General features: G+C 36.9%; 1 protein-coding gene across 1 annotated transcript in view; it reads right to left on the reverse strand.

Annotated features, from left to right (window-relative positions):
* The window catches only part of VWA8 (von Willebrand factor A domain containing 8), a 256,138-nt gene that overhangs the window by 170,567 nt on the left and 63,962 nt on the right, over positions 1-21,609 (reverse strand). The window contains exons 5-7 of the mRNA XM_008067589.2: positions 6,542-6,709; positions 1,592-1,756; positions 1,133-1,182 (exon numbers count right to left, since the gene is read on the reverse strand). Coding sequence (XP_008065780.1) covers positions 1,133-1,182; positions 1,592-1,756; positions 6,542-6,709 — 383 coding nt within the window. The remainder of the gene's footprint in view (positions 1-1,132; positions 1,183-1,591; positions 1,757-6,541; positions 6,710-21,609) is intronic.

Consider the following 21,609-nt stretch of genomic DNA (forward strand, 5'->3'; position numbering starts at 1 on the left):
GTGGCCACTCCCGGCCACCGCAGCCTCGCCTGCTGGGCTCCGGCGATCCTTCTGCCTCAGCCTTCCAAGTAGCTGGAACTAGAGGCGCACGCTACCATGCCCGGCTAATTTTTGATTTATTGGGGAGATGAGGTCTCCCCAAGTTGACCAGGCGGGTCTTGAACCCACGGGCTCAGGCAATCCACTCACCTCAACCTCCCAATGGCACGGGATTACAGGCTGAGCCACCCAGCCCGGCTCCTACTATTAATTCTTAAACAAAAATGGCTCCATATCAGATTCCACTTAAAACTCAGATTCTGATTAGATACACAGATATATTTCCTAAATCCATCACAGGTTTTTCATGATCTGGCCCAAATCTACCCTGGCAACCTTCTCTCTCACTTTTCTCAATCCAAAACGTAAACTCTAGCCACCGGGAACTTTTTAAAGACTTAAGAACAAGGCATTTTCTCATATTCCATTCTTTAAAAAAATATGTCTTAGAATTTCTTGATTCTATTCCCTATCTGTCAAAAGCCTGAATTTTTCAGGACTCATTTCAAACACCAATGTGTTTGTGAAGCCCTCAACAAATAGCCCCAATATTTTGAAATTATGGCACTTGTTATAATATATTAAAATAAGCTATTTACATATCTTCAACTCTATTAGATCTTGAGTTTCTTGTCATCAAAGATCATATTTGCTAGACATGATGGCTCACACCTGTAATTCCCACACTTTGGAAGGCAGAGATAGAAGGATCACTTGAGCCCAGGAGTTCAAGACCAGCCTGGACAACACAGCAATACCTCATTTCTACAAATAATAATAAAATTAGCCAGGTGTGGTGGCATGAGCCTATAGTCTTGGCTACTCAGAAGGTTAAGGCAGAAGGATAGCCTGAGCCCAGGAGTTTGAGGCTGCAGTGAGCTGTGATGGTCTGACTGCACTCCAGCCTGGGCAAAAAAGTGAGAGCCTGATTCAAATAATAATAATATCTTATTAATTTTATCACCAGCACTTACCAAACCTCTTAACACTGAAAATTATTCAAAGAATAGTTGTTGAATGAACAATCAATCAATCAATGAACAGGCAAAACAAATTCAATGTTGTGTCCAGATAACTACAGAAATATACTTACTTTTCAGCAGAAACATTGGCACCAGCTGAATATAATAGTTTAAGTTGGTCCTAAAATAACATGGAAACATATCACACCAAGTAATAAGAAATGTAACAGACTAAATGCAAACGTTAGTAGACATAATCCAATCTTTTAATTAAGCAGACTCTCATAATTAACAGCAAAAAATCATTTCTTAATACATTTCATTTTCTAAGTCAGTCTTTAAAAAAATTGTTCAGGCAAATAATGCCACCATAATTTTTCTTCCTAGTTTCCAGAAATTTTCTTCATCTTATATCTTTTTTCTTTTAATTAACTACTGAGGAGGACATCTAAAAACATAGTAACATTTTTATAGAACTGAATCTCTTGTTATAAATAGAAAAACTGTTAAGTAACCTTGTGGTGCAATGATAGCATGTCTGACTCCTGAAAAACTGTTTAAAAAAATAAACTATTCTTGGTCACACTCACCTTGAAGGGCAGATAATAAATATCTCTGGCTTGAAATCGAGAACGAAGAGGGGGGTCTAATGGATTCCCAGAATACCGTGGCACAGGCAAGCCCAAGGCAATCACTCGGAAATTTTCACTAACTCGGACAATCTTCCAAGCATCCAACTCTGTTTTAGTATGATCCTATAAAAGTAAGAGATCCAAAAACTACAGCAAATATGATACACATGACAATCCCAAGAGCTGCCACATCAAGGAACTCAGGCACTGATTGTTGAGAAAAATCGATTTGAGAACACTTTCAAAACAAAACTGTCAAGGAAGGGCGCAAAGTGAAATCAGGTTCAGGATGCCATGGTAGCCTCACAACATGAAGGGTGGGGTTTGAAAGGAAAGCAGCTAACACACCAAAGAACAAAAAGGATCTAGGTCAGATCTCCAGGTTCTAATTCAGTAACACAGAGAGACCGAGTCAAGAGGGTAAGGAAAACACACAAATAGAAGTGAGCAGAAGCCGGGCTCGGTGGCTCAGCCTGTAATCCCGTGCCTTTGGGAGGCTGAGGTGAGTGGATTGCCTGAGCCCACGGGTTCGAGACCCGCCTGGGCAGCGAGACCTCATCACTACAATAAATCAAAAAATGAGCCGGGCGTGATAGCGCATGCCTGTAATTCCGGCTACTTGGAAGACTGATGCAGAAGGATCGCCGGAGCCCAGCAGGTCGAGGCTGCGGTGACTGGGAGCAGCCACTGCACTCCAGTCTGGGCGACGGAGTGAGACTCCAACTCAAAAAAAAAAAAAAGAAGTGAGCAGATCATCAGCAGAGCAAAGATTGCTCAAGGACTTTAAATAGATAGTTATGATTATGGGTATATTTCCAGCAAGGGATATTACTAGTAATAACATGCTTTGAAAACTTACTATATGGTAAGCAGGTTCCATGGATTTTTCTCATTTAACTTTCACCAGAATCACTTAAGCTCCTTTTCATATGAATGAACAAATTGTAGTTCAAAGGAGTTATATAACTTGCTCATGTTCCTGTAACTAGTATATAGTAGAGTCAAGATAATGGACACAGTACAGATTTTGGAGTCACAAATCCTGGCTCAGCTGCTCAACATTTAGTTAGAGTGTGCATTTAGTTAGTTGCTACACCTTTGGAGCCTCAGCATTCTCATCTAGAAAGTGGAAAGAGGCTGGGCGTGGTGACTCAAGCCTGTAATCCCAGCACTTTGGGAGGCCGAGGTGGGAGGATTGTCTGAGCCCACGGGTTGGAGACCAGCCTGGACAACCTGGGAAGACCTCACCTGTGCAATAAATAAAAAAATTAGCCAGGTGTGGTAGCACGTGCCTGTAGTTCCAGCTATGTGGAAGGCTGAGGTGGAATGATTGCCTGAGCCCTGCAGGTCAACGATGGGGTAGCTGTGAGAGTGCTACTGCCTTCCTGCCTCGGTGAGGGAGTGAGACTAAGACGCCCCCGCCCCCCCCAAAAAGAAAGTAGAATAACATCACCTGTATTATTATGACTACTGGGAAAACTAAGTGTGAGAATGTTGTTTCCTTCCTTCTCTGCCTGACTATCAACAACTCTTCACAGTTTTCGGCAGTAGGATCCACGGTGCTTACAAAGTTGCATGAATGAATGAGCATTGGTATATTCTGAGAGAAGGGCCCGCTGCCTTCAGCAGCTCTTCAAAGGCCACAGCTCATATGACAGTGTAGAAACTCTTAACATGGCACTTAAGGCCTTTCCTAGCAGGAGTCCTGTCTGATTCTCCCAGTCTCAGCAACCAGTACACACCTGTCCTGTCAACCTGCCTTCCATGACCCTATGCTCCAACTCATCTCACAACTGCAGCTCTCCAAGCACATGATGCTACTTCACCAACCCTGTTCCAACTGCTTGGAATACCCTTTCAGTTTACATAGCACAAACAAAAGTATCATTGAAAGCTCAGCACAAATGACATCTTCTTAAAAATGAGTCCTTTTCTGATCTCCTCCTTCTCTTTACCACTTTTGTACCCCTTCACTGTACCCTATGCAAGCTTCTATCATTACACATTAATGCATTTACTTTCATATGTGACTGTCTCAGGCTAGATTCAGTCTTGAGAGGATATATTTCTTCTAACACATAATAGGGCAAATGTCTACTGACTGCATGACTTAATTTAAAAATAATAAACTATTACTTCAATCATATTTTAGTGTGAACCAAAATCACAAATGTTTAATAATAAACTGACAGTATGGCCCCATGTCACATACACTAGAAAATGAGAGTCTGAATCTAGCCCTGTCTGAGAAATCAAGAGTACGATGTTCAGAGAGTTAAATATTTCCATTTACCTGAAAATGATAATCAGAATATAAAGTTCATATAAACTGACTATATCTAGTTCCACAGTAATAAAATTCTACTCTAATCACCTCAATGAAACCATTTTTTTGAGATATTAAAATTCAGTATATTGAATCTAGCTAGAATTAAGTGGGAATTAAATGATAGTGTTAGAATCTTTTTTCCATAGAAACTGTCTTAAGATGGTAGAGTTTTATGAAAGGATCTTGCCTATATTCTGTGAGGGTCTCATGAAACAGATCCTATAGATACAGAAATAATATTTACTGATAAAAATTATGCATGTAATTGATATTTACTTTGGGAAAAAATGAAATAAATCCTTCTCACTTAATAATAAGCATTCCTTGTGTACTAAAACTCTTTTGATCTCCAAATCCTTAATTCCTATCCAAAGTAATTCAATTACTCTGTACAGAATTCTACTATAAGGATAAAGACTGTATCAAACTTTGTATTGTGAAGTAACATCTATACTTTATTTTTATTTTATTTTATTTTTTTTTGAGTTGGAGTCTCACTCTGTCACCCAGGCGGGAGGGCAGTGGCATGCTCACATCCACCACAGCCTTGACATGCTGGGCTCAGGCGATCCTGGATAGTTGGAACTACAGATATGCGCCACCATGCTCAGCTAATTTTTCTTGATTTATTGTGGAGATAAGGTCTCACCAAGATGCCCAGGCTGGTCTCGAACCTGTGAACTCAGACAGTCCTCTCACTTCAGAAGTGCTGGGAGCTATGAGCCAATGCACTCGGCCACATCTGCACTTTAAAAAAAATGATTCCACATTCTGAGTATTTTTTACCAAATCATTTACTAAAAATGGTAAATACTAATATGTCTTTAGGGGCAAATAGTTATTTTGTAATTAGAAAGTATCTATAGAGAAAATGTTCTGTATAATATCCACGTACTTCAAAAAATAAAGAGTAAAAATAGCTTTCATTTCAGTAAATTACCTAAAACCATATGAATAAATGAATTTAACTTTTTCAGATTGATTAAATACTTAATTATCTACTTCTAATTAATATTAAAATGAGATGATCTGTGGATAAATCCCCCTCAAAAAATTGACTATACTGCACAATACAAACACTATCTGAAACTCCCATGAGCAGTAATGAAACAAATTGCTTCTGGCCCTATCAGCCATAGAGCATCAGTTTAATCAGCATCACTGGAGTCCACATCCATTATTTAGGGCCTAGTGTGTCCAGGCTTGTATTAGTACCCTGGAACAAGACTAGTAAGTATAAGACACAGATTCTTTCTCATGACAATTTGCAGTCAACATTTGTATCTCTATAGGACAAATGTGAAAGAGACTCTAGGTCCTAGAGAGCAGAGGCAGGGCAATCAGTTACAGCAGACAGGTCAGCAACAGAGAACTCCAGTGTGGTATAGTTTGTTGCACTGCACTTCTTCATTCAACAAATAGTCATTGAGCACCTTTGGTGTGCCAGGTATTGTTCTAGAAACTTGAGATAACATCAGTGACAAAAAATCTCTTCCCTGTGAAACTTATATTCTGGTAGAGGAAGCAGACAATGAGCTGAAAACATACTAAGTAAGTAATGTAGGATGTTAACAGACAATATGGGAAAAAAATAGAGCAGGGTAAGGGAGTACAGAGGCCAAGGACAGACAGCAATCTTAAATGGTTAAGGTAGGCTTCATTGATAATGTAACATTTGAGCAAAGACTAGAAAAAGGTACAGGAGTGAGCCAAGTATATATCCAGGAAAAAACCATCCCAGGAAGAGGGCGGTGCCTATGCAAAGGCTACAAGGTAGAAGAATACCTACCTCACATGTTTAAGGAACAATAAAGAGAATATGAGTAGCTGGAGTGGAGTAAAAAAGGAAGATGATAGAAGGAAATAAGGCCTGAGGTACTAAGGGCCCAAATCCTATGAGGTGCTGCATTCCACTTTAGAGACTTTGGAGTTTACCCTGAGAAGAACAGGAAGCTGTGGGGGTTAGAGTATGGCAGTGAACCAATCTGAGGCATGTCTTAAAGCAACCACTGACTACTGTGTTGAGAACAGGGTCAGGGAGCAAGGATAGAGGCAGGGAGTGTAATTAGGAAGTTCTTATAGCAACCGAGGTATGAGATGCTGGTGGATTAAATCATCAAGGTGTCCTTCATATATTTTATTCATTTCTGTTAATATCTACTAGACTGCGAGTTTCCTTGAGGCTAAAAACCAGACTTAATTCAGCTTTGTATCTCTGATGCCCAGCACTGTTTGGAAGTCATTGAGCTTTTAGTAAATAGTTGTTGAGAGAAGAAGGGAAGGAAAAAAAGAAGGTGGGAAAGGAGGGAAAAAGGAACAAAGAAAAAAAAACGAGAAAAAGAATAGTTATTAGACTGAATAAAAAAAAAAGATGGTAGAAATCTGGGAAGTCTTCTGACATGGAATGCAAACAGAAAAGTCTTATAAAACTGCAAAGTCAAGATTTTACTTTAGCAATTTACCAACGCTAAGGACCATCTGAACATCTGTCCTGATTCCAATAGACTGTCTCATACAACAAAATGGCACTACCCATAGCTTGACAACAAAGAGAAAGCAGTGGATTTTTCTCCTCTTACTTGGAGAAGTTTGTCATAACGCTCGGCAGACATCAGAAAGCGTCCATCTTCAAGCTGCATCTCCCTGTTTTCCAGCAAGTTGTTCAAAACAGGTAAAACATTCCTCTCCGCCTTTTCCAAGCCTTCCAAAATGAGAGTTCTGCCTTCTGTGGCTGCACGAACTGCACACTATTTCCAAGAAACATAAAAATAAAATGAGAATATTGAAGCTGCAAGTCTTGGCCTAACTTTACGTATAATGCAAATTAAATTTGTGGCTCTTGGAGACCAGGAATTAAGAAAACTGGGTTCCAGATCTTATTTTGCTTTTTTTTTGTCTATATGATCTTAGGAAAGCGATTTTACCTCTTTGGGCCTGTTTACTCATTTGTAAAATAAAGACATTGGAAAAGATGACTTCTAAGGTTCCCTTCAGCTTTAACATTTTAGTTTATATATCCAATGAAACAGAAAATGAAAAGCTGTCTATGAACAGGTAACATAATTAAACAAGGGTACAGATCCCACAACTGGAAAAGAAAAATAAAGATAACACTCTGCCCTACCTGTCTCATAAGCTTCTTGTAAGAACCAAATAAATTAAGTGAGAAGATATGGAGACTGTAAAGTTTGTAAACATGAGTTATCATTAAAATGAATTTGGGTTTAGTGTGATCCTCAGTGTTGACATTACACACTTAGTAACAAAGAAAAAGAATCAAGTTTGCATTGGCCTATGGCAGTCTGACTCAGGCAGTACTTATAAGTCTTCCAATAAATTTTAAGAAAATTAGGAATGAAGAACAATGGAAAATAAAGTAAATCCCCAAATAGTGAGACAGAAAAATTACAATAGAACAAATGATTAAAGATGTGAAAAAACATTCTCCTTTAATTATACGTCCTGAAGAACAGAAAAAAAACTGCAATTTGGTCAAAATTTTGGAAATTCTGATAAAAAAGGAAACTCAGTCAGTTTCTCTGGTGCATTCAACCACAGACTGAGGACTAATGGTGCTAAATTTATATTCTCACTCACTTCTTTAAAAGTCTTCCTCTCCAAATAGAAAAAGAGGAAGCCAAGTTATCCCTCCTTGCAGATAACATGATTCTATACCTCGAAAACCCAAGAGAACCTGTCAAAAACCTGCTTGCACTGATAAAGGACTTTGGCAAAGTTTCAGGGTATTAAATAAATGTGCAAAAGACAGTTGCATTCCTATACACCAAAAATAAACAGAAACCAAAATAAAAAGCACAATCCCATTCACAATAACCATAAAAAAAATAAAATTAAATTAAATACCTTGGCATCTTCCTAACAAGAGACATGAAAGACCTTTACACCGAAAACTACAAAACACTGCTCAAAGACAAGATGACACAAACAAATGGAAATATATTCCATGCTCAAGGATTGGAAGAATCAACATTGTTAAGATGTCCATCCTACTACCCAAGGTAATCTACAGATTTAACACAGATTTAACAAATTACCCGCAGCATTCTTCTCAGACCTGGAAACAACAATACAGGACTTAATATGGAAACATAAACAACCACAAATAGCCAAAACAAAACACACACACACACACACACACACACACACACACACACACACACACACAAAAGCAGGAGGTATCACACTCTCAGACTTTAAACTTTATTATAAAGCTACAATAATCAAAAGTCTGGTATTGGTACAAAAACAGGTATATAGACCAACAGAACAGGATAGAGATTCCAGAAGTAAAACCCCAATTTCTCAACCAACTCATCTTCGACAAAGTCTCCATCCAAACACTGGGGAGAGGAGAACCTATTCAGTAAATGGTGCTGGGATAACTGGCTGATCACATGCAGAAGATTGAAACAGGACCTCTACCTATCCCCATACACAAAAATCAACTCTAAATGGATCAAAGACCTAAATGTAAAACCTCAAACTATAAGAACATAGAAAATGCAGGAGACACCCTTATGGAAATTGGAACTGACAGTCAATTCCTGATCAAAACCCCAAGTGCCCACACCATAAGAGATAAGAGAGACAAGTGGGACCTCATCAAACTGACAAGCATCTGCAAAGCCAAAGAAACCATCAAGAGAGCAGGGAGACAGCCCACAAACTGGGAAAAAATATTTGCCAACTGTATGTCTGACAGAGGTCTAACATCTAGAGGTCTAACAAGGAACTCAAATGTGACAAAAAGCGGGGGGGGGGGGAAGCCCCATTACAAAGTGGGCAAATGATATGAATAGGCATTTCTCAAAAGAAGACATATGAGCAACCAACAGACACATGAAAAAGTGCTCAGCCTCACTAGTCATCAAAGAAATGCAAATTAAAACTGCACTGTGATACCACCTAACTCCAGTCAGGATGGCCATCATCAATAACTCAAAAAACAACAGATGCTGGAGAGGATGTGGGGAAAAGGGAACACTGATACACTGTTGGTGGGAGTGTAAACTAGTACAACCTCTGTGGAAAACAGTGTGGCGATTCTTAAAAGACCTAAAAATTGACCTTTCATATGACCCTGCAATCCCCCTACTTGAAATATATCCAGAAGAACTCAAATCACTCTATGAAAGATACCTGCACACACATGTTTATTGCAGGATTATTTACAATAGCAAAAACATGGAACCCACAGTGCTGCCCATCGAAAGAGGACTGGATTAAAAAAAAAATGTGGTACATATACACAATGGAATATTATTAAGCCATAAAGAAGAACAAAATTATGAACTTTGCAGCAACTTGGATGGACTTAGAGTCTACAATACTAAGAGATCTATCACAGAAATGAAGAACAGAGTATCATATATTTTCTTGAACAATTATCATAATACTATAAGAAAGGGTTTGGCAGTAGTGGGAAACTGCCAAGGGAGGGTGGGGTGGGATTGGCAGTAGTGGGAAACTGCCAGGGGAGGTGGGGGTATGCCTCATCAAAAAGGGTACCTGCAAAATGAACATTCGTATACCTAACCCTGAATTGTACTCCACATCTTTAAAATTAAAAAAGAAAAGTCTTTTTCATTGGCCTCTATGATACTGCCTTCTCTTAGAAAAACTGTTTTTCTTTTTGCTTGCCCATTAAACGTACATGATTCCCAGAATCCTTATGTCCTTAGCCTACAGCTCTTCTTACTCTACAATCCTCCCTGAGTAATCTTAATCATTCAGTTCCATCCACCACCATTACACTAATGACCCCCCAATCTCAAGGTCCCCCAAGACATCACATGGATGTCTCCGACTATACCCCATAAACACCTCAGACTCCTCAGTGTGCAACATTGAACATATCTTATTTTCCCAAAATCTGCTTTTCTTCTTACACTTTCTATTTGAGGGGGGATTACCATTCACCTATGCCAAGTCCCTTGACTCCTATCTCACTTCCTACACTTGATTTACCACTATGCCTACATGATTTCATCTCCTTAATATTTCTTGAATTCAGCCCTTTCTACCACTCCCATAGTTCAGGCCCTCCTTACCTCTAAGAGTCAGCAGTAATCCAAGCTCCCTAATTTGGCATATAAGCCTATCACAATATGGCATCTACCAATCTCTATGACACTAGCTCCTGACATTTGTTTTCCTCATGTGTTGTATTTTTGTGGCAATAAACTGGTTGTGACCTTCCCCTACATGTGTATATACCATACTGGAAAATGTCTGTGTCTTTACTTATATTGATCCCTTTGATTTAAATTTAATTTTCCCCATAGCATTAGTCCAAAAAAGATCTGAATGTTTGAAGGAGAAAAAAAGTATCTCTATTTTCAAAGACTTAATATCCAAAGAAATGTCTGGAATAGCAAAGTACTGATTTTCCAAGTGGAGAAAAGAAAACAGGTATTGCTCAATGAAGCTTACATATTGTCTTCTTTCAATAAACCATTGAATTTTACACTATATAGTAGAGTTTAGTTTATTTCAAGTGTCTCTATACTACTGTAAAAGAATAAACTCTTATAAAAGCCATATTAGACTGAGATAATCATCTATTATAAGAATAAGATCAGTTCATGAACGATCCTCCAACTCTATCATTACTGCATAATTTTCTTCTGCCAAACTGGCCATTCTTTTTTTTTTTTTTTTTTTTAGTAGTTTTTTTTTTTTTTTTTAATGCATGGGTGAAAGAAACTGAGTATCTTCTAAAGAACAAAAAAATAAGAATCTCATTTTTGCTAGCAATATAAAGGACAAAGCCATAAAAATAGTTTCTAGACATCAGCAGTCAAAATACAAACAACATCTTACAAAAATTCATGTTTCAGGTAAAGTCTTAATTAAGCTTTTGTTTTAGAATATATTTACTTCAAAAAAGCATAGCTCAGAATAAAAAAGAAACTAAGTTATTACAATCTGTGGTAGTATTAGTTTCAAAAAACTAAAACTTGAATCAGTCTTTTTTTACAAGATGGACCAAATATTGTATTTATTTTTAAAACTCCATAGATATGAAAATACAGGTTCTCTGAGATCAAACTAGGAATATATAGAGCAAAATGTAGTGATTCACAGACTGTAGGCCAGGAAAAAAACAGTCTCGGCAATACAGGACAACAACAAACACTGCAGCTCTGCTTTTATTCGCCTCAGGTATACGTTGGTCTTCTATGCAATGAATCTTTTCAGAGGAATACAGAATAAACTGTGCAAAGAGATCAGAAACAGAAGGCAAATACACAAAGCTACATGTACCTTTAATCTATCCTAATGGGGATGCTATGACCACAACGCTTAGAAAGTAGTGATGGATAGAAAACAGATAATACTCTCTAATGATCTCTTGAAAATGTGACCAATTCTGCACTTCTTCTGCAAAGTAAAATGCATACAGGTATATTGACACAGCGAGGACCTCAGGTTAAGAACCTCTACTACTTAAGAATGATAAAAATAGAAAACCATCCATTTGACAAACATCAGAGTAATAACTGCTGTAGGCAAGAATCATCAATGGATAGGTGGGCAAGTGTATGCTGAGAAACAGGATATTTATATACACTCAAAGTACCTCCCTGCAAGATATTTATAAATGACAAAGTGAAAAATGATACAACACTAGGAAAACCTGGCAGAAATTGCCTTAACCAAATGATCAAAGTTAATGTGAACAGTAATGAGATGTGTCAATTTCACAAGATCAGAACTTCGCTTCTATACTGTGTTGATAAGAAATACTTCTATATTATCCTTACTAAAAATGCATAATCTCAACCAAATCATGAGCAAACATCAGACAGATCTAAACTGGGGAACATTCTGCAAAATAAATGGCCATGAAGAGAAGGTAGAGGCCTGCTGTGGGGACTCACCTGAAGACAATGTGGATAGTAGCAGGCTTTTTTTTTTTTTTAATGATTCAAAGACTTGAGCATGTTCAAGTTAGGAAGAGGAAGAGCTAGTAGAAGAGTACAGAAAAAGGGAGTGTATAATTGTTGAAATAAAACTAAGGAAGCATTGAGAACCCAGAAATAAAAACACGTATTTACAGTCAACTGATTTTTAACAAAGGCACCAAGAACATTCACTGGGAAAAAGACGGCTTTTTCAATAAAAGGTGCTAGGAAAACTAAATATCCCTATGTAGAAGAATAAAGTTAGACCCCTATTTCTCATCATATCAAAAAATCAACTCAAAATGGATTGAAGACTTAAATGCAATACCCCAAACTATTAAATGACCAGAAGAAAACCTAGCTCTGAGCAAAGAATATATGGGTAAGACTTCAAAAGCAGAGGCAACAAAGGAAAAATCGACAAAGGGGTCTATATTAAGCTAAAGACTCCTGCATAGAAAAGAAAACAATCATCAGAGTGAAGAGACAATCTGTAGAATGGGGGAAAATATTTGCAAACTAATCATTCAACAACTGACTAATACCAAGAATATATAAATAACTCGATCAACTCAACAGTTACAAAGCAAATAATCCAATTAAAGGATAGGCAAATGATCTACAGACGTTTCTCAAAAGAAGACATATAAGTGGCCAACAAGTATATGAAAAAAAGTGTGCAACAGCACTAACCATCAGGTAAAGGCAAATCAAAACCACCATGAGATATTACCTTGCTCCAGTTATAATGGCTATTGTCAAAAACACATGAAAGAACAGAAGCTGGTGAGGAAGTAGAGAAAAGGGATCCCTTAAACATTTTTGGTGGGAATGTAAATTAATATAGCCATTATGGAAAACAGTATGGAGGTTCCTCAAAACAAATTTTAAATAGAAATATATGCTCCAGCAATTCCATGACTGGGTATATATCCAAAGGAAAGAAAATAGTATAGCTGCCCCACTATGTTTGCTGCAGCACTATTCACAAAAGTCAACATATGGAATCAATCTAAGTGTCCATCAACAGATGAATGAATTAAAAATATGTGTTATATATACACAATTAAATACTATTCATTAAAAAAATGAAATCCTACTATTCTCAGCAATACGAAGAAGCGTAAGAGACATTGGAATAATTGAAATAAGCCAGGTACAGAAAGATAAATACTGCATGTCCTCACTCAAATGTGGGAACTAAAAAAAGAAAAAATTGAGCTTATAGAAATAGAGTAGAATTGTGGTTACCAGAAGAAGGGTTGGGGAGGGGAAATAGGAAGAGGCTGGTTAATAGATACAAAGAAGAGCCATATAGGAGAAATAAGTTCTAGTGCTCAATAGCACTGGAGAGTGAAAATAGTTAACAATTATTTACTGTATATTTTCAAACAGCTAGAAGAGAGGATTTTGAATGTTTCCAACACAAAGAAATAATAAGTTTTTGAAGTGGCAAATATGCCAATTACCCAGATTTGAGTATTACACAGTGGAGAGAAAAAAATAAATGTTACAAGTTTTCTGCCCAATAGAGGCACCAGAGTCTTACCCTCCTCGTATGGATCTATCCTTTGCCCTGTTGGCTTAGCACAGTGGAAATACAACCTTGAAGCTTTCTTGTTCTCCTATACTCATGCTTTAATGCCCAGCAGGATTTTTAGGACTTCAAAGGATAAGAACCCTGTCTATTATGGCATACTGGTACAAAACTGACTCACAGCAAGCTATTAGCATTTATGGAATAAAAATGCAAGCACTCAGTTAAAAGAAGCTGTTATGTAAGGCTAGGAAGAACTTTTGTATGAAGAATGATAGTTATCTATGCCTACACTTGTTATAAGAACAGAATAGAACAAGCTTAACTATCAGCATGAGAGATTTAGGCTAGATAGTTTGAAGATTTTCTATACAGATTGTTACATAAAATAACTTTAGTATAATTTTTCTCCTGAAAACTTAAAAATAAAGAAGTGTACATTTTTTAAATGTGGAATGACTAGTTGTGATTGGTCCTCAACATATAAATTAGACTAAATATAAGGATCTTTTCTTGTCCTTTAGGTTGCAGAACTTTCAGAGACCTAATTTTCTCAATTAGATTGAGAAAAATATGCGGCAAGGTCCTTCTGGCCCAGTCAATTTCATATCACAGCTTTAACAACTCAACACACGAACATGAAAGATTTCAAGATAAAAGTAGGTGCATGACCTAAAATCAAAAACTAAGTCCCTGTTCTAGATTTGCTTCTAGTTTTATATAAGACCTTAGGCAAACAATTAATCTGCTGTCTATGTCCTCGTTTACGAAATGAAAATATCCTCAAGGGCCATCATACAGTGTAACAATTTAAGAGTCATATTAGTACTGGAAAAAAACTTAAAGTGATTGAACCTCCTAAAATAGAAATTATTAATATAGTCATTATTTAATTAAAATAGATTCCAAAGAGCTTAAAACTTACTCCAAATGGCTACACTGTAAAAGTACTAAGGAAGCTAGAGAAACATGAACAAATTTGTATATCAAGTTCTTTATTTTAAAATATCAGGATAGGATCAGGTCGTTTTTTGGTTGCTCCACCACATACTTACTATGGCTGGGTGACTTAGTCACTTTACCGTCTCTAATCCTCTTCTTTCTAAAGCTAGGCTCACTATGGAGCTTATCTCATAGACTGTGTTGAAGATTAAATGAGATAACCTCTGACACACAGTAAACCATTAAAAAACAATTAGCTAGCGGCTTGGTGGCTCAGTCTGTAATCCCATGCTTTGGGAGGCTAAGGTGAGTGGATTGCCTGAGCCCACAACTTGGCGAGACCTCATCTCTACAATAAATCAAAAAATTAGCCGGGTGTGGTAGCGTGCGCCTGTAGTTCCGGCTACGTGGAAGGCTGAGGCAGAAGGATCACCAGAGCCCAGCAGGTTGAGGCTGCGGTGGCCGGTAGCGGCCACTGTACTCCAGTCTGGGTGACAGAGTGAGACTCCAACTCAAAACAAACAAACAAACAAAAAACCAATTAGCTGCTGTTACTATTAAAAGAGTATTATCATAATTATCATTATCATCATGACCATCAATATTTTTTTTTCAGATAGGCTGTCATCCAGGCTGAAGTACAGTAGGCAATCAAAGCTCACTGTAACCTTAAACTGTTGGATTCCAGTGATCCTCCCATCTCAGTCTCCCAAGTAGCTAGGGCCTGGCTAATTTTTAAAAACTTTTTGTATGGATAGGTCTTACTCTGTTGCCAAGATTGGTCCTGAAATTCTGGCCTTAAGAGATCCTTCTGCCTAGACCCTCAAAGCACTGGGATTATAGGTGTGAGCCACCATGTCCCACCCATTATTACTTTTTTAGGGAAGTAGTACAAAATGATAGAAAGAACTTATGCTTTGGAATTGGACAGAGCCTCCTTCAAACTCTACCTCTGCTATTTATCAGTTATATGAACATCACCCTCTAAGCTTTAGTTAATTTGTAGGATGCAGAAGTCATCTTCCTCCCAAGGATGTTTATTTTGAGGATAAAACACAATGATATGAAGCACTTAGCACAACATGGAACTCCCAATAAAGGTTTTCTTTGCATCTCCCTTTAATTTTTAAAATGAATTATATAAATCTATCAGTTAACACTATTTAAGGAGCTAAGAGTTGGTCTGAGTATGATAGCAAGGTAATAAGGAGCAAAGGCTTGAGTTCTGATTAACAGAGGGCAGAGTAAACATAGATAGAGCTTCTCCAACTGTCTAAGTGCTAATTAGGACATATTTTAAAATAATGATGTGCTTATTTATACTAGTGAAAAGTTGGAAAGAACCTGAACAGTCAATAATATGAGAAGGTAGAAAAAATAGGAATGTCAAATAAATGACAACACATCTATTTGATAAAATATTTTACAGATACTGAAAATCATATTTTTTGAGGAATACCTAAGGTCATGAAGAGATGCTCCTGATAAAATGCCAGGTTTCTAAAAACACACTATAAGTTTTATATACATGGCATATCATTTTTGTAATATACATGACAAATAAATATGCATATAGACATAAAGAAAAACAGAAATATTCAGTGTTGGTTTTGAAGATAAATATAACAAGGAATTTTTCATTTCTTCCCTTTCATTTCTTTAACATTTACACTATTATACTATCCTTCTTTATGTTCATCTTGTTTTCCCCACTAAAGCAAGCTCTATAATGAGTTTTGCCAAGGTTTTCAGCTGAAATGCCAATTAGCAGTAACTTAGACATCAGTCATAGGTACATATAATGTGAATCACATTGGACAGGTCAAACTTTCTCCCAATATTCACCAGTTAGCAACAGGTATTTTTCATCTCTGTTGGTCCATCTAGGTTATAGGCATCATCTAATGGTGACTAAAAATATACCACCTCTCCCTTCAGTGCAGACATCAAATTCAATGGTTAAGAATATTAAATAAGTAAAAGGAATTGTAAATAAAATAAATGAAAAAGGCCTTTCCATCTAATAAATTTGTGATTAGCTGGTAATCAATTGGCATCATCATCTTTCTAGAATTCAGATGGGAATTATTCATTCTGATGAGTCAAAATAGATGTCAAAGAGGCAAATATCAAAGAAGAGCCACCTGGTCTTATCCAGAGTCTATTTATTCTTAATTTACTTAAAAGTTTACAAATTTGAGGACAACTCCTTCGGGTCCCCTCCCACTGTGGGAGCTTTTCTGTCCTCAATAAATCCTGCTTTCTCAAAAAAAAAAAAAAAAAAAAGTTTACAAGTTTGATTATCCAAAGGAGAAATATACTATCAAATATGTTTCAATCATGTTCCAGACAATTTATAGGTGCCAGAGATGAAGGAGATAGTTATATTTTAGTGGGGAAGACAGACAATAAACAAAAAAATAATTAGGTAAGTTCAGATAGAAAAAGTATTCTGAAGATTATATTGTGTAATAATACAGCATGGTGCAGCATGGTATCTGCGGAAGGGGAGTGGACATGACCAGTGGCTACTTTAGCTAAGATATTCAAGGAATGTATAACCTGAATTATCAAGAGGCAGGAATATAAAGTACTGAGAGAAGATCACACCAAGCCAAGGAAATAAATACCAAGTACAAAGGAAGGCCACTGTAGCTGGAGACTTACAAGGCAAAAAGTGAGAGAAGATGAGATGGGCACGACTATATTCTGTAGGGTGTTGTAGGCCATATTACAGGGTTTGGGTTTTATTCTGGGTGTGACAGGAAGTAACTGCATGGCTTTAATCAAGGAATTGATAGGATCTGATTATAAACAGTATAGTAAGAAATATTAACTTCCAGGAAATAAGATAGAAGAAAAAATACGAAACCTCAAAAAATAATCTGAAGCAATTAAGAGATAGGACTAACATTCCTACACCTCAGTCACAAGCTCTGAAGGTATCAGCAGTATTATAGCACTGCAACTAACTGGTGCCCATCATAAAGAGGAGGCTTCACCAAGAAAACATGATTTAAAAATACTATTGTACACTTATATGACACTTAGAATAGTTTATAAACCATAAAATATATATCATTCAAAACTACACTTTTTAGAATGGCAAGAGGAACGTATCACTTCAGAAAGTTTCATCTAAATTAATTTACTTTTATGCTCCAATAACTAAGTCTACATCAATAAATTTAATTACTGAAAACAACTCAATTTCTAAAAAACCAAAGTTGTAGCTATCTTTAAAATGATAAACACATTTTAAAAATCCGCTTTCTTCCATCACTGTTTCCATTGCAATAATCAAGTTAGCTATAAAATTCACGCTAAAAACATTTTTTGATCCCATCCAAATCTCATGTTTCTTTAAAATCCACACTCTACCAAACAAAGACAGTTCTTTCAAGGTCATTTAAATGTATTCCTATCTCCCCACCTCTACTTAGGTCATTATAACAATTTCTAATCTCTTTACCCAACTCCTCATGAACTATTCTAACTCAAATCCTTCACTCTTATCCTCTTTGGGTAGAGAGAAGAAGCAGACAACTTTTTAAAAACCTTGTCAGTTGGGACCAGGTGTGGTGGCTCATGCCTGAACTCAAGTACTTTGAGAGGCCAAGGCAGGAGGACTGCTTAAGCCCAAGAGTGGGAGATCAGCCTAGACAACATAGTGAGACCTCATCTCTACAAAATAATCAAAAAATTTAGCTGGGCATAGTGGCGTGCACCTGTAGTTCCAGCTATTTGGGAGGCTGAGGCAGAAACATCGCCTGAGCTCAGGAGGTTGAAGCTGTGGTGAGCCATAAGTGTGCACTCCAGCCTAGGCGACAGAGTGAGGCCCTGACTCAAAAACAAAAACAAAAATAACAACCTTGTCAGTTGGGGATGATGTGCAGCATACACAGCCCTTATGCATATCTAAATTTCATGGGAGCAGAAATATAAGCAATCTAAAGCTATATGCTTTTAAAAATCCTAAATCTTAAATTTTAATATTTGTCTTAACTGCAGTATTTTGCAATAATTTTTTGTCTGGTATCCTAAATCTTTAGGTAAATTTTATTTATTTATTCATTCATTCATTTGTTGGTTTGTTTTTATTTTTTGAGTCAGAGTCTCACTCCGCCGCCCAGGCTGGAGTACAGTGGCTCACTCATGGCTACCCCAGCAACGACCTGCTAGGCTCAGGCAATCCAATCCTTCCTCCTCATCCTTACAAGTAGCCAGAACTACAGGTGCACACTACCACCCCTGGCTAATTTTTTGATATATTGTAGACATGAGGTCTCACCAAGTTGCCCAGGCTGGTCTCAAACCTCCGAGCTCAGGCAATCCTCTCACCTCGGCTTCCCAAAGTGCTGGAATTACAGGCTTGAGCCACCATACCCAGTCAGTAAATTTTAAACATATTAAAAGTTTAGGGATTACCAAACCATGTATTTTAGAAAACAACCCAATATGAAATTTTAAAAATTCAACATAGTTAATCAAATAACTCTATCTACTATTTCAAACAGCTTACAAAGAAGTTCAGTGGAAATAATCCTACCCTTTCTCAGATATAACTAACTGGAAGAATAAATTAGGACTAAACTGCTATCTTTCTTATCAAGTGAAAAATTCAGGTTGTTGACTCTAAAAATAAATAAAAGCTTTTGAATAAATATATTTTTATTATGTGGATACTATGTGGATCAGCAGGTTTGAAATATATACCATTAAACTGAGAGTCAAAGTTAGAACAGAAATAGAAATCCAAGCTCATATTTTAAAAGGCACTTATTTACAAAGCACAGCAAGGGATTTTCAAAACATTTAAAATGAAGAATATAAGAATCTCTTGGCTGCAAAACAGAATCCTGCACTAATAGAATTGAGAAGTCTGATAGAAAATCGCTAGTAATGGGTGTTACCTGCTGGCATATATAGGTAATGTACATGAGCACAAATGGCTCAGCCTGTAATCCCGTGCCTTTGGGAGGCTAAGGTGAGTGGATTGCCTGAGCCCGTGGGTTTGAGATCCGCCTGGGCAGCGAGACCTCATCTCTACAATAAAATAAAAAAATCAGCCGGGCATGGTAGCGCATGCCTGTAATTCCGGCTACTGGGAAGACTGAGAAGGAAGGATCACTGGAGCCCATAGGCAAGGCTGCGGTGGCCGGGAGCGGCCACTGCACTCCAGTCTGGGCGACCGAGCGAGATTCCAACTCAAAAATAAATAAATAAATAAATAAATAAAAATCCCCTGGTAAAACTATACTATAAAAATATTTCTGATAATTCTATTATTTGTCTTAAAAATTGACTAGTAATTATTTTAAATTTGTAATGTATATTTTACTATAAGAACTTTTGGTCTAAAAAACAAACAACAAAAGTGACTATCTACATCACAGTACAACAAAGAAACTAAATTATCTTTCCTCTTCAACCTTTTAATCTGGAACAGTTTCTGCCTGTTTTGGTTTTTATATCATTGACATTTCTGAAGAGTCCAAGCTGTTGTCTTACAGAATATCACACATTTTAGATTGATCTGACTGTTAACATTAAACATTTTGGCAAGAGTACAATATTGGTAGTGCTGTATACTTTACTTAGTAGTGCTGTATACCTCTTACTGAACCACATCAGGGTTCATATCATATAAGCTCCTCCTCCAATTGGAGATTCTGTGGTATGAGTTGGTTCACAGAGCAAATGTCAGATACCTCCATTGTAAAGGCACATGTTTTTCCCATTTGTAAGCAGAAGTGATCTATGAAGTGAACCTCTGGTATTATGTAAATAAAATGGATTCATTTAAAATGTAGTATGTGATTTTTTCCCCCAAAGGATTATTTCTTAATTGTGGAAAACCAGAACTTCTCAGACTTTCCCACCAGATGATACCAAGTTTGAATACCATCGTTTAAGGTGGTAACTGACAAATCTCTCCATTTTGAGTATATCTTTTTTCTTTTGTAATTAATAAGTAATACATGAGACCAAGTAAATATCCTGTTCCCCAAAAACCTTCTACTCAGTAGTTTTTTTACAATATACTCTTTTAATTTCAAAGTAATAGTGTGTTCATGGTCAAGTTTCAAATGTAAAGAACTAAGAAAGTCCCTTCCCCACACCACTCCAGACCCTTAGTAACACTCCGTAACATACTTTACGTACACTGTTAACTGCTTCTTGAGCATCATTCAAAGTTTTCAGTGTATACACAAACATAAATAAATAGGCTAATATTACACGTTGTCTAGCAACTTTGCTTTTTCTTTTTGTGATAATTTATTTAATGAACTTATTTTTACCCTTAACTATTAATGCCTAATTCTTTTTTTACCAAAATTTTATTTTCAGCTATCAGGGTACATAATAAGTACACATATTTATGGAGTACATTTGATGTTCTGATACAGGCACATCCGTTCTATTAGTATACACATATTCATCTCTTTTTCAAATAACTATAGAATATTCTACTTATCAGTATTTAATTAGTCTCTTAAATATATATCATCACTGTTTTTATTTACAATTTTATACAATTTCAAACAAATTTGAAACTTTGTGTGTTTTATGTGAATACATTTGGGGAAAAAAATGCTAGAAACGTAACTGCCGGATCCAAATGTATGTGTAATTTTTTGAAATTGCATCTAGCCAGGCATGGTGGCGCACTTTGGGAGGCAGAGGCGAGAGGAATGCCTGAGCCCAGATGTTCGAGACCAGCCGGGAAACTTGGTAAGACCTCGTCTCGACAATAAATAAAAAATTAGCTGGGTGAGGTGGTATGCACCTGTGGTTCCAGCTACTTGGAAGGCTGAGGCAGAAGAATCTCCTGAACCCAGCAGGTCGAGGCTGCCGTGGCTGTGAACATGCCACTGCACTCCAGCCTGGGCAGCAGAGTGAGACTCTAACTAAAAAAAAAAAAGAAAGAAATTACATCTATTTCTGTTGCCATCACTAGCAATGCTGTTTCCTCCTTTTTTCTTCCTCATCAACACTGGACATTAGCAAATTGTTTCATCTTTGCCAATCTGAGAGGTGGAAAAATAAACAGCTCACGGCACCTAACATACTGTATACATTTTCAAGTTTTATTTCAATTTTTATGACCAAGAAGGACAAGCATCTTCATGACATTATTAAATATTTGACATCTTTTATCTGTGAATTACTTATTTATAGGCTCTATCCTCTTTTTAATGATGTAGTCCTAAGAACAATATTTTAAATAATGTATTTG

Source organism: Carlito syrichta, unplaced genomic scaffold, assembly GCF_000164805.1.
Source record: "Carlito syrichta isolate Samal-C Ts95f unplaced genomic scaffold, Tarsius_syrichta-2.0.1 Scaffold309718, whole genome shotgun sequence".
Lineage (NCBI taxonomy): Eukaryota > Metazoa > Chordata > Mammalia > Primates > Tarsiidae > Carlito > Carlito syrichta.